Consider the following 14,714-nt stretch of genomic DNA (forward strand, 5'->3'; position numbering starts at 1 on the left):
GGTTCTTACAGGACTAAGTGCAATTTATAAGCTTCTTGTCTTAAGAGAACAAAAAAAAAAAAAAAAAACCAGTTCTAGAACTGTATCCTGAAGTCTGTTCACCAGTTTTACGGTTGGTAGCTTAAACTACCAACCCTAAGCTTTCAAAGTTTGGTTGGTAGTAGCTTCCGGCATTCTTGTAGTGTTTTGCTTCTACATATAAGCTGTTAGAGTGTATTTTGTAGTCTCAAAATCTGAAACAAGAACAAAAACAGTTCCAGGTACTAATTCAAATCTCTGATGTGTATAGTAGTTAAATCAGAAGAAGCTACATTTACTCATTTTGCAGTGTGGTGTGTAAATCTTACCAGAAAATAGGTTAAATTGTTTTGCAATTTTATCTTCTGCGTTGGGGTTTTAAGGTGAATTGGTTGATTAGTATAACTACTACTAAATTTTTGTCATGGGTTGATGTACTTTATAGTTAGTATTATTGTTTAAAATTGGTTATTATACATGTATTGGTATTTTATAAAGCCAATCTTTTGGTATAAAAGAATAAAATAAGAGTAATCAGACTCGCAAAATTAATAAATAATTAGAAGGTAATTCAATTAGTTTTACTTTTTTATTTTTTTTTTAAGGAAAACAAAGAGTTGTTGTGGAGGTAAAGGATAGAGCAAGCAAAAAGTGGTTAAAAAGAGATCATACGCACTGACGGTAAGGCTGAGACTTCCATCGTATCCTCTGGAGGAACTCCCAAAGGGTCGGCACAGTCAGAATTTTATTCTATTGTTAGATTTTTAATCTTAAAATGTTTATCTTTATAAGTATAGCTCATCATTTATAAGTCAGCTCATTGGGTAGTCCCCATCAAAATGTCTCAAACCTTAAAACCAATTAATGGTTCATGCTAGAAGTACGATTCAGTCAGGTATATATACAAGGACCTTTCATTTTTAAAATTAATTACTATAATATGGGATAAAACACACACACACACACACACACACACACACACACACACACACACACACACACACACACACACACACAGAGTTATTTATTTGGAGTACTGATCCCTTAATTATGTTGACCCCAAATTATAACAATAGGGAAAATATTGTTAACAAACATTTAAAATAAGTTTGCACGCATATTTAAACTGTTAAATTAAAATGGTAACAAGATTCGGTTGGAAGGTTGAATTAGAACGAGTTGAAAAAGAACGGGGTTTTGTCCTCCGAACGTAGGGTTCTTTGGGTGAGCTGGGTGGATTAATGTCTTCTTTGTGTACTTCTTCTTATTCACTTTCTTACTGTTCCTTTACTATTATTATGGTCATTGAATCTTCACTCACTCTACATATTCGTGCGTCACGTCGCGTCTCATCAGGTGAACATCGATTGTCATCACATAGAGCTTAGGAATACCGACAGGAATCGACTATTAATTCAAAATCGATAGTATTTTCAACTTTGGCATTTAGAAGGATGAAAATGATATTTCATGCTAGCTTTTCTATCAATACAAATACGTACCTTTACAAAAGTATTACTGTTTAAAATTTATTACTTCATTGGTATCTTATTAACTGACATCTATATTTGATGTACACATATTACCACAAATCCATATCGATACATGTTTTATAGTCAAATTACCATCGAAAATATGTGCGTTACAGTTCATTGAGAGAGGGTTAGTTATAACATCTCTGAAAAAGATTAGTATAACAGATGAACTGGAAAACACTTTACTGCAAAAATTCTTTTGGAGGAATGAATACTTTACAAAACTACAAGACCTACCGTAGGAAACTTATTCGTATTTAAAATTTAAAAAAATAATCCCCAAATAAGCGCAATTTCCAACTACATAAAAATCGTTAAATAGTTTCATACTTTTTTAAACATTGTGCTGGATTCAAAGTCCATAGCTTATACTCGAAAATATATAACCTACTTTTCATTGTGTACTCACATAATTGGAGGAACTTTATCCTAAGAAAATTATACCTGTATACTTTATAATTCAGTTTATGCATAGTATAGTGCATAGTTTGAGCACTCTAAGATGAAGTAAAAAAGTAGCAGTGACGCTGCGCGCATGGTGCGTCAACCATGACGCATGGTTACCGTAGGATTTCAAAAACTAGACTAGTTAATTTATGTCTCAACCTTCGCATTTTTAAAAATTACGGCATACAGAAATGTTGCCATGGAGACCATTGACTGTATCAAATTGATTGTAGTGTTTAGAAACGTCTAGGCCTAAATGCAAAAAGCATTTTATTTACCATTAATGAGTTAGAAATAAACATTTCTACTTCCTTCAACGCCTTTTATGTATTCACGACATCTGACAATCGTGTATTCAAAATGTATATTGTCCTCCCGTGCTTCTGGAGAATGACATTTAACAAACGCATATGTATAATCTCGTATATAACATTGTTCCTTCATAATGTACATAGAACCAAAAAATCTAAATCTTTTAGTAAACCCTTTACTTTTCAGGGTTTTTGCTTTTGGAACGCTCTCCCTGGTGATATTAGAAGTATTGTGGGTCGTGCGTGCTTCGGGACAAGGGTCAGGTACTTGTTACTGGGGGGACTGTTGTGGTAATGAGGGGGTGGTGGTTGCGGTGTGAGAGGTCAGACAGTGTGTTTGGAGCTGTTGAATGTGTTATTGTTATTTTTCTCTCTTTTACATTATTAGCTTCTTTTCTTTATCTTTCGTTAAGAATTATATTATTAGGTTTATGGGTTATTTTATGTGAATTAAGCAATTAATTTACATTTTACTTTGAAGTTTAAGTATGTTAACATTTTACATGTTTCTGTATTCACTTATTTAGTTATTTACTGTAGGTACATTATATGAGGTTCAATGGTAGAGAAAGCCCTAACTCCACGTCTGTAATAAAAGCATTTTTAATTTAATTTAATTAATTGCATTTCATTTTTAATATTAAATATAACTTCAATGTTATAATAATCTTTTGTATTTGAAGTGGTATAATTATATAATCCTGTTGCATCACTGGTATAATCATTATCATTTGTTACACTTACTTTTTTATTATCTATGTTTATATTGTGAAAATACATTCAAAGTAGAGTTGAGACTTCAGATTAGTTCATTATTTCTATTTGTGATATAAAATATGGAGACAAGGAAAAATCAAATAAACAGAAGACAGCAAGACGTAGTTGAAAAAAGTGAATCGGAGCAATACAATGATGGTAATATACGAGTGGGCTTGATATTCTAATACTGTAGTAAAGGATCTGCAAGTCGACATCTTCAATCCTACGACCGAAGAATGGGAGTATTTGGTCAAACGATTCAACCTGGCAATGAAGAGATGCAGAATAAAGAATGACAAGCTCAGATGTGATTACCTGTTGGCAAAGGTTAGTTCCGAGCCTTTTAAATTGTTGATTATTTTTTCCAAGTAAAATTGAGGAGGCTTCAAGTGCAGAACTGATTTTAGTACTTTCAAAGCGATATGGGAGGCCTGATAATTCATTATGTGACCAACTATAATTTAATCAAATGTACAGATACGAAAGCGAGCGAGTTGTTGATTTTCGTGAAGTCAACTAAATGTTCGTTCAGTAACACCTTGAAGGAACATATAAGAGATCAACTGATTTTTGGTGTAAACTCTAGTAGTTGTCAGCAGGAGGTTTTTGAGAAAATACCCATCAGCTTCTAGAAGTTTTGTCTACACTGAACAACTAGTAAAAATTTTGGAAAGCATACAGTCACAAAAGTTCAGTATGCAACGGTATGGAAAGGCAGGTTCAATTAATACGGTATCGTTCAACACAGAAGTTCATGTTTATGTTGTGAACATATATTCAGTCCGAGTTGAGACTTCAAATTAGTTTGTTATTTCTATTTGTGATATAAAAAATCCTCAATAGCTACATTGGCTGGCTGCATGGAGACAGATGATGTAGAAGCTCTAAACGTTCGTCCCTGACTGGTCGGGGCAATATCGAATGTCGTTCTAAGACGCAATTGAAAATCACGTGATCTCATCGTAGCGTCCTCGCTCCCCTCTTGGGTAGAATTGTGGGGGAGTTAATCTCAGAGAGAGATAGTCGCTCGTTTAAGGTCGAACACATTATGCCGTCGCCCTTCCCTTTTAAAACATATTATTTGACTGCTTTATCCCAAGGTGTGGGTCCTGTCCACATCGAACAACGTTTAAATATAGTTTAGGAATTTTCCATGTAATTCCCCCCCTCACCCTTGATGCTAAGTGACTCTGATTATTGCGAACTGTGTTTGTACTTTAACTTGTGTATTCGTCTTTGTCTGCAGACAGTGTGTCGACCCTGTGACACATCTGTTCGGGAGGACGAGACAATCCTATACTTCTGCAATGCTTTGTGACAAATGAAGACAACTTTGGTGGGCCGGTGGTTATTCTCTTTAACTATAATCCATTCAGTTTATAGCTTTTTCCATAAGTGTAACTATCCCTGTTCTACCCACAAAGTTTTTTAATTGAACTATGTAATAAATTAGTCATACATCATTTACATAAATTGGACGATAAGTGGAAAATGTGCAGAATTGTGTTTTTATACATTTAGTTTCGGTACAGTTTTTGCCCTTGTACGGTCAGAGCCGATACAGCTTGCCTCTGCTAAGGTTTCCTGATTGTTCGGTTAGTAAAAGTTAAAATCCACCATATGTTGGATATATTTGGGAAGTATTTCCCGAAGAGGTGAAATTTCCTCCGCTGGTGTCCTATTGCAAGATGTGATTTCCCCAAAGTTTTTCCATTATAATTCCCTCAACCCCCTTTGAAAATGTCTTCTATGAAGTCTGCATTACTACAATGATAATAGAATGAATGTAAATGTTTAAAACTTATTGTATTTATTTTTGTTTAAAATTCGATTTAAAAAATCATTATAGTTTGTCTAAACACCTTATGAAATATGAATAGAGTTAACTGCAGCGCAAGAGAGAAATTGAATTTTTGTTTTCGTTATGCACCCTTTGTAAATGTTATGCAGACGAATAAGAAAAATATGTTTTAAATAAATGTTTTGGACTGTTAACCAATATTTAAAACTATTTACGTTAATGGTTTTTCGTAAATAGAGCAGTTTTAGATAAATAAGTGTAAAGGAAACAAGTCAGAGGGCTGTCGCCACGGAGAAAACAGCTCATACAACGAAGTAATTGCCGGAGAGCTGAATATTTCTTCTTTATAAATGTGTAATTTATCAAAAGATCCATATTCCCCCTCTTCTTGCATTTGGATCACCAATCTGCAGAACTTCCGGAAATCAACTGTAACTCTGCAAGCAATACCGAAATGGACTTTTCCTCACACTTTTGTGCATATTTAAAATAAAGGTATAAAATAGGTATTTGTTATACTACTCCGAAACTTCTGTAATACTATAATACTAATACTCAGAAAGTAAAAGCTGAAAGTCTTTAAAACTGCGTTCATTTCTTTAGTAAAAAATATTATGTAAAACTAGATTTGTCTTTTTTTCTGAACTCTATAGTTTCGGGTTAACCCATAACAAGCTAGTGTATGTAGGCTATGGCCACAGTACCGTGGACAGTACTACTAGTGTGGTGTCTCATTTTAAAATCTGGGTTATTAAGAGTTAAAGCAGCTAGTATATCAATTGTTTAACTCGTTACAGCCCAGTGTAGCCATATGGACACAGTGCTATAAACAATAGGTATTTATTCCTGAGTGTGTAGGCATTCTCACTGTACAATCTGTGCTACTGAAGGTTAATTACGGTACATAAACAAAATAAAATCTAATAAAAGTAGTAGTTTCACAAAAAACAAATTTACTGTAATTTCTTATGAAAATAATAAATATATGTTTGAAATAAAAATGTTAGGCCGTTTCCTTCTTATTATTTTTAATATAAAGATTTTGGAGGAACACTACGGCAGTGTTCGATGATATACCACCGGGTAAAAAAGAGGTGGAACAAACAACTATTACATTAAAATATACATCTTATGAAATTCAGTTTTATTAAAATATGAAATGGATTCACTCGAGAGAATGTTTCATACCTGATGAAATGAACAAAACAAAAAGTAATTGTCTACTATGTAAAGAGTTGGAAAAGCATAGAATATTAAAAGCATATAGTTTGTATTATTTACATCTTTACGAAACCGTAACCGTTCATTTTTACAGTTATGTCCCATGTATTATATATATATATATATATATATTAAATTGTATAAATGGCAATAGCCTTATTTAATTTCAATAAACATTGAATCACAAAAAGTACTTGCTCCGCCGGGAGTCGAACCCGGATCTCTCACTTGCCGGATGAATGTGCTACCATTACACCACAGAGCGCTTTCCTTTACTTTTTCCGATTCAATTATTTTGTATTTGACCGTATCTGTCACATATGGGTTTAATATATATATATATATATATATATATATATAATATATATATATATATATATATATGTATATATATATATATATATATATATATATATATATATATATGTATATATATATGTATATATATATATATATATATATATATATATATATATATATATCAATATGTATTCTCTTCATGCAAAAATAAAAATAAAAAACCAAATATTGGTAAACACTTTATAAATTTTCGTATGTCTTTAGCATACTTCTTCAGATAACAACAAATACTATATAAAAATTTACAAAATTAAATAATTAAACTAACTAAATATAAACAAGAAAAAATAAAGTAATTTAAAATAACATTTCGATATGCTAATAAACTGGTACTGGTCTCATATATTAGATACATCCTTCAGTACACATACAGGTACAGTGCTGGCTGAGGAACTGCAATACACATTTGAATACATGATTGAATGTTGACATGAATACATAAAAGGTAGTGAAATGTTTTATGTGCAATATTTACCAACGAGAAGCCTGTTGCTCACGACGATTTCTTGACAATAGTTTAATGCCCTTGGAGTGTGAAAATTAATAGGTCTGCAGGAAATTTGGTTCTTGTGTTCATCTAAATGCGAGAAATGTAATTAATTGCTACACATTGCTACAACGAAGGTGAAGTAGGACAAATTAGTATAACATAACTCAATTCCGAGTGATTATGACATTTTATCTTGTTATGAATTTTTAAACAATATTGATTAAATTTTGTTTTTATTTTATAACCTGGCGAATTTATGCGTGATAAATAATGGGATGACGAGTGATGAGAAGTCCAAAAGACGTATAAAATCTATGTCAAGATAATTCTGTAACCATTTAAAATAGAGCATTATTTTTTTATTTAAAAAATAGCCTTAATATCTAGTTCGTAACACAGAAATTTTAAATTTTACTCAAAAATAAAATAATTTTGAATGTAAAAAGTGTTATTTTCAAAGGTAAAACAATTAACTGTTATGTAATTACATTTTACCAGCTTCTTCTTATCGGAATCAAATACTTAATTTGTAAAGAAACACTCCAATAATTATTACATTTTATTTTTGTTTTTGTTAATAAAAAAATAGAATTTAATAAATATTGGGGAGTTAGGTTTCTAAAAATGTGCATTGAGTTTTAAACGAACTACATTTTCGTGAAAAGAGGGAAAAATGTTAGTATTCAAGGAAAAAATCAAAGTAATAGTGCCTATCATTGTAGGATGAGTTGTCTTCATCTTCCGTCTCTTCGGGGGCCGCTGGACTGGCAGAACTGAGGAGAAGGCAGGAAGCTGGACAGTCTTTGTACCCAAACTATGACACATCCACTTACATGTGGACTAGCCAAGTATTAATGAAAGGATTACATTAACAGGGGAGAGGCAACGTGGAAGCAGTGAATGCTGTCAGGCAGATATTGGACACCTCGGGGGCCGCTGGACTGGCAGAGCTGAGGAGAAGGCAGGAAGCTGGAGAGCCTTTGTACCCAAACTATGACACATCCACTTACATGCGGACTAGACAAGTATTAATAAAAGGATTACATTAACAGGGGGAGAGGCAACGTGGAAGCAGTGAATGCTGTCAGGCAGATAGTGGACACCTCGGGGGCCGCTGGACTGGCAGAGTTGAGGAGAAGGCAGGAGGCTGGAGGGCCTTTGTACCCAAACTATGACACATCCACTTATATGCGGACTAGACAAGTATTAATAAAAGGATTACATTAACAGGGGGAGAAGCAACGTGGAAGCAGTGAATGCTGTCAGGCAGATATTGGACACCTCGGGGGCCGCTGGACTGGCAGAGCTGAGGAGAAGGCAGGAAACTGGAGAGCCTTTGTACCCAAACTATGACACATCCACTTACATGCGGAATTGTGAAAAGGAGATACTTGAACCTATCCATGGGAAAACCACAGGTGAGCTATAGCACAAAACATATTGAACCAAATCACTTATAATAAATGTATAAAATTAAATATTTTCACTGTAACAACCTATTATTTATTAATCTGTGGATAAAAGTAATGCACTATATTGCTGGACATTTTGAGAGTCTATTAGTCCATAGAATGACATGTTTTTGCCCGACTATATTAGTATGAGTATGATAAAATGTTTTATAAAAATATTATTTTGTACACGTTTTTTCCCCCTTGAATCAGTACAGTAAATTACCAAAGCCATCGTGTATGCGACATGGTAGTCCTGACGTTGTTTAATGCTGACTGTAGAAAATACTAGAGGGATGGAAAATATATTAAACTGTTAGCTCAACTGTAATATCAAAAGAATTTTTCATCCAGTAAGTGATGAATGGTGGAAAGGAATGTTTGAAAGGAACACCGCGTGGGCCTCTCAGACAACTAGAAAACCTTTAAAAAGGTTAGCAATGTTGAGTTTAGCCCTATTTAAACTTCCGCTTAGTGCAGTGTCTGATATCTGACGTTGTCACAGACTTGACTCTAGAATCTGTAAAATAGCTGATAGAGTTCTACACACTCAATGTCACATTGCTTTGTATTTGCATGGATTAATATCAGCTTCGTTAAACAAATAATATTATCTAACTTTTGTAATGGGTGGTAGCCAGGGCCGCATTTACAAATTCGGCGCCCCTAAGCCTACAGACCAAAGAGCGCCCCCCCCCCCCCCCAGAGGACTCTGATTACACTGACGTAGAAATCCAGTAATTTTCTGAATTATGTAATTTTGATGAAAGATAATTACAATAGTATATATATATGAGTTTTTAAAGTCTTTTATTTTATTTCTATCAAAAAATGAAAAAAACGTAAAATACAGCTAGAAATAATAACATGAGTACACATAAGATAATTTGAAACATATTTTATTTGATGAAAAAATTAATTTTGCAGCTTCGATATAAATACTTTGTACAAGATAAGAAAGTTTGGTGTTTTGGGCAAACATCCAATTGCCGAGCGCCAACACCACCCGCCGCCGCAACTTTTTTCTTTTGTGTACTTTAAACTTTTGCGCCCCTAAAATTTTGCGCCCTAGGCCTGGGCCTAGTGGGCCTATAGGGGATTGCGGCACTGGTGGTAGCTCTCACAAATTTAAACTGATTATTTTATTCTGGATTTTACTTAAGAATGAAATTGAAAATGTAGCCTATATATGTAAGGTAGTAAAAATAGGTTTTCATTGACATTGTGGATCAGCATATCCACAGTAGGTCACAGAACAAAAACGATGGGACTAGGAACTATATGATTCAAAGAAACCATTCGCTTCGTGACTACAATGTTATAAACAATCGAGAGCAGTGAAACCGTGATCATTGCAAATGAAACCATAAAGTAATATACTAGACTAGTGTCTAGTACTAGTAGCGGACATCACGTTCGTCTTGAGTGATGAGGCATACGATACCGATTAGATACATAAGATTTTTCATTCTCTCTCTAATACCCGAAGTGGAATAAAATTTTAGACGTAGAGGCTTTTTGACTGTAGTAGGCTTCTCAGTCTTCTCAGTCCAATGGATGTATGTGTATATACATGGAAATTGTGTTCCAAAGATTATATTAACAATCCCTATTTTAAGAGTAAGAATAACTAATCACGCATACGATTTGACATAACCCTAATCATTTCGAAAATTGCTTAAGCCTAAAAGGAATAATTTTTGAACCGAATTCTGGAACTAACTGAAATTGAAGGAATGTTGAAATTGCAAATCAGCTAATTTTAAAATCAAGGCAACAATATGATCTAAATATAAGATCAATCTCTATTCCTCTTTTTTATTTAATTTCTTTGTCGAAACAAATATTCTACACAACAGCTGATAGAGGATGTGGTTTGGAGTATAGAAGCATACAAATTTTTACTGAGCTCTCCTCGGTAAGCGAATGGATATAGTCTAGGCTCTCTAACTGAGAGATCACGGGTTCAAATCATCCCGTGGAGGGCCAATCACGTACAGACTTGAAGATTGTAAGCTGATCTAAATATTTTAATGGTGGATTAGAGGTTGGATACGTACATTTTATCATGATATAGAGGTTTTCGATAGTTTCCTTCTCTGCTTTATCAGATATGGTCTCATTTTTCAAATGGCCTGCTGATTGTGAAGAAAAATCTTTTTGCTTAAAGAAGAAAAACGGTGATCACTTATGTCTTTATTTTATCTAGTGAAGAATGACAGAAGTGTTTTTATTATTGATGTTGTCTTTATTATTATGCCCATATAATAATCCTTTGAATAGTTGTCAACTCCGTTAAGCGTAATGACTGACGTAACGCACAAAGGCAATACAATGAAGATAGATAGACACACAGACACGTCACCAGAACTTTGGACGCTGGATGCACGACAAGACAGACAGCCCGGTGGGGTGGGGGTGGGGTATGAGAAGAGCAAAGAGGGAGCGGAGGATCAACCCGCCACCGGCAGGCGATCACCTAAGTCGCGTGGTCTGCAATATTCTACACACAATTTTGAGTATACGATGTGTTAGTGCTCTTTCACATGATCCGGCGCGCGCCGTGCGGCGCGAGCCTGATACGGCGTTGGGCTATGGGAGTAGATGAGTCTTTCCACACGACATCAGGCGCTCGCCGCACGGCGCAGACGCCGCGCGGCGCACAAATTCCCGCCGGACTCCCCTACGCCTGACACGCGGCGTCCACGCCGGACTACTCTGCGAAGGGCTCTGTATCATATTGGGGGTTTCACACGGTCCGGCGCGCGCCGCACGGCCCAACCTCTAGTCTTGGGTTTGCCACTGGAGAGTGAAGCCGTACGTATACTTCGGTATTGTTTTTGTTCAAGTGTTTTGTTTGTTTTTTTTTTTTTTAAGTAAAAATGAGTGAAACACAAGAGGTAGTGGCAGTCGAGACTGATGAAGATATTGACATGGAAAAATTAATTATGTTTGTGGAAGAAAGACCACTGCTGTGGGACAAGTCGATAGAGGAGTAAAGGCAGAAACAAGAACAGGGAAGCTTGGAGAGAAATCTGTCATGCGCTATTTCCTGGATTTGAAGAAAAATCCGCTTCAGAAAAGAAACAGTTGGGTAAGTACCGTTTAGAAGTTTTTCATAGTTAAACACATAGCATGTGATAAATGTGTTCATCAGAAATAACTGAATTATTTACATTTGAATAGTACTGGGTAAATAAAAAAGACTAGAACTGTTAAAATGTCAAAAGAAGGTCTGTGGGAAACTAGCAAAAAAGTACCTGAGAAAAATTAAATTAAAAAGCTATTTCAAATTTGAAGGAAAAAGTTGCATAAATATGAAACACTAATATATTTCTAAAACGAATTTTAATGCAAAGTTTAGGACACTGACATTGTTGTTATGAATTTGTAATACTATTTTTTATGGGTGAATCCAATACCGCCTATTCCTTCTTCTTCGCCGTCTCCACAGTAAGTACATGGCTAGCACTTTATTCTTCCGCGGTGTTAACATTTCAATAGTTGAGCATGTACTGAACAGTCAAAACATGGGAGCGCCGCAAGACACGCGCCGGACGAAACCGACCTCGTGTGAAAACATTCAGCTTCCCAGGCGAGCGCCGCGCGGCGGACGCCGGATCGTGTGAAAGAGCACTTATATTTGGAATCAGATAGTAATTCACATAGAGTAAAGAAAGATTAATTAACGCCAATCTAGTTGTAGTTTATAAGGTATCGATTAATTATTGATATAAATCATGTTACGCTAAATTAGGCTAATATTCAGCAAAGCATTGGCCAAAACTGCCAAAGCCAGTGTAGGCACGCCGTTCTTCCGCTTTTCCGCTCTACTACACCACTGATAGTAACAATAACGTATAAAAGTACTTTGGTATTATCCAGTGACCAGTCTGTCCCTATCTACTACTTATTATTACGCGATATAAGTAGTTTTAGACTAAGTTATAATACGTATGTTACAAACAGTACCAATGTTAAGTTACCCTTTGCGAGCCTCGAGGGATGTTTTTTCGCCTGAAGTACAAGGTGGCGCCGGTCACGAACCGCAAGAATGCTCAAGGACATTTCCGTTCGATACTTTCCCGACCTCAGATGATATGGCAGATCGACCAAAGTGATCTGACGTGGGACAATTTGGACGATCTGGGAAGTGATCTGAGTGGGGGGGGGGGGGAAAAGTACCAATCGGAAATGCCCCTGGCCATCAGTGTGAGCTACGGTGGCACCTGTCCCAAACTCTGATCACGTGAGCGCTGGTAAATGTTAAATTTAACTTTTTACATTTACAATACGTACGTATCTATATTACAACCTAATTATATAACATAAAAATAAATAGTGGGTACTACTGTAGTCGCCCAGTATCCTCCTCTCATAAAAATGAAGTGTGTAAAAATCGTTACATAGTTATCTCGCTCAATTTTGAATTAAAAACAAAATCACATGAAAGGAAATAATATAATGCTAAGGGACGTTGTTATTGAATGGGATACGCCAGACATTTCCTTCTCCTATAGCTCACCCACAGGAAGTAGGACGTCGAGTTCCGTCGCTTTAAACGTATGGCCGGCCGGCTACACATATGTTGTATCCATGCAACTTGAGAAAGCGCACCGTTGGAATATTGATTACATGAAATGTGACAAACTGTAGCTGCGTACTTTGCACTTCCTTTGACAAATTGGGTGGAACAAAATAATAAGAAGATAAAAGTGTAAACATGCCTTTATGAACTATCCTGTATAAAACAATCTACCAACTAAAGCCGAATAGAAGGGGATTTGTGTGTGTGTGTGAGTTTATTAAAAAAATGTACTTTTCATGAACTTTTCTGTTGAAATAGTTGTTCTTGCCTTATTTTCCGATTTACATCGTGTCAAAAAACTGCTAAAGACTACAATCGTAAGCTACCATTTTCCTTTAACAGGTGATAATTTGGAATTGGCTTAACCTCTAATACGTACGTTTAAATAATTTTTAACTGTTTTCAGTTAACCAACCATTTTGAGATTAACCAGAGTACCATGATAGAAAACCGCTCTTCACAGTTTGCAGGACACACATAAAGCTTCTGATTGTGGAATGAATACAGTATTTGTGAACCGAATAAGATAATCACTAGCAGGAACTAAGTAACTTTTCTTTGGTTCCCTAAACCTCTACCCACATTACCTATTACTCGAGAAAGTTCATGTTTAGTTTTAAGTTGTTAAACGGTTGATCTGTGGTCACGGGTTGATGTGGGAAGTTCATATTTAAAATAAAAGCCCCGTTGCAGTGGTAAGGATATTTGATTAGGATCAGTAGCTCCTATGTCATGGTAGGACATAACTGGATACCAATATAAACCTATATATGTATGCGGTTCGTTTGTGACTACATTTATTTAGGTATGTTATCTATGGGACAGTTTATTTTCTTTTTTTCCTCCAAACTTATTTATAATTATATCAAAGATGTATTTTTTCATAATTATAGCATAAGCAATTTGTTCAAAATTAATAATAAAAAAAACTATAATACGTAATGGAATGAGTTTTAAGCGTTTATTGTATTAAAATACGTTGTGCCTTATAGTATACTGTTTTCTGAAAATTAATTTTACACACATAGTTTAACACATATACAATCTAATACAGTTTTTTACATTATTTTCAAGCTCAATTCACATGATTATCTGTTTAGATTACATATAATTATCTCAACTACTTCACAACCAAATTCCGACAAGTTTGTCGGTTGCAGGTACCATACCGTCTTGGTTGCGAGGGACTCTTTTGCGCAACGGCCCAGGCAGATTGAAGTTCGGCGACTCCACTTATCAACATTTCTTTGACGGCTCTGCGTTATTACACAGGTAATCGCACCAAAAATGAGTGACCTTTTTTTAGAAAAATACATTCTACTCGTATTATAGTAATATGTACTTATATGACGTACGAATATTAAGTCCGGATGGAAGGCTTTTTCAAACTTCATATTTCGATAACCTCCGATCTGAATTTAGATTAGCATCAGTGATTATAACCTATAACTTACTAGTATTATTAAAAAACTAAAAATATAAATCTAGTAAAATTTAAATAATTGGTAAAGAATAACGTTGAACTCATCTGAAAATAAGAATTAATAATGTAATGTAATGATTAATATTATAATATATTCTTAATTGTATGTTGTTTGAACATTCAATAAGTAATGGACACCCTCTTGTGTGTTCCAAACATTTAGCTTTTAATTAAATAAAGTCCTTGCGACGTGCTACAGATATACAAAATAGTTGTTTATACAGCTGGTGAAACTCAAATTTCTGATTTG

At 34.9% G+C, this 14,714-nt stretch overlaps 1 protein-coding gene across 1 annotated transcript in view; it reads left to right on the top strand.

Moving 5' to 3' along the window:
• Nucleotides 1-3,340: 3,340 nt before the first annotated feature.
• LOC124363631 (carotenoid isomerooxygenase-like) overlaps nt 3,341-14,714 on the top strand; it is a 30,335-nt gene continuing 18,961 nt past the window's right edge. The window contains exons 1-5 of the mRNA XM_046818891.1: nt 3,341-3,397; nt 7,818-7,924; nt 7,995-8,102; nt 8,173-8,360; nt 14,142-14,253. Of these exons, the coding sequence (XP_046674847.1) occupies nt 3,341-3,397; nt 7,818-7,924; nt 7,995-8,102; nt 8,173-8,360; nt 14,142-14,253 (572 nt within the window). The remainder of the gene's footprint in view (nt 3,398-7,817; nt 7,925-7,994; nt 8,103-8,172; nt 8,361-14,141; nt 14,254-14,714) is intronic.

Source organism: Homalodisca vitripennis, chromosome 5, assembly GCF_021130785.1.
Source record: "Homalodisca vitripennis isolate AUS2020 chromosome 5, UT_GWSS_2.1, whole genome shotgun sequence".
NCBI lineage: Eukaryota > Metazoa > Arthropoda > Insecta > Hemiptera > Cicadellidae > Homalodisca > Homalodisca vitripennis.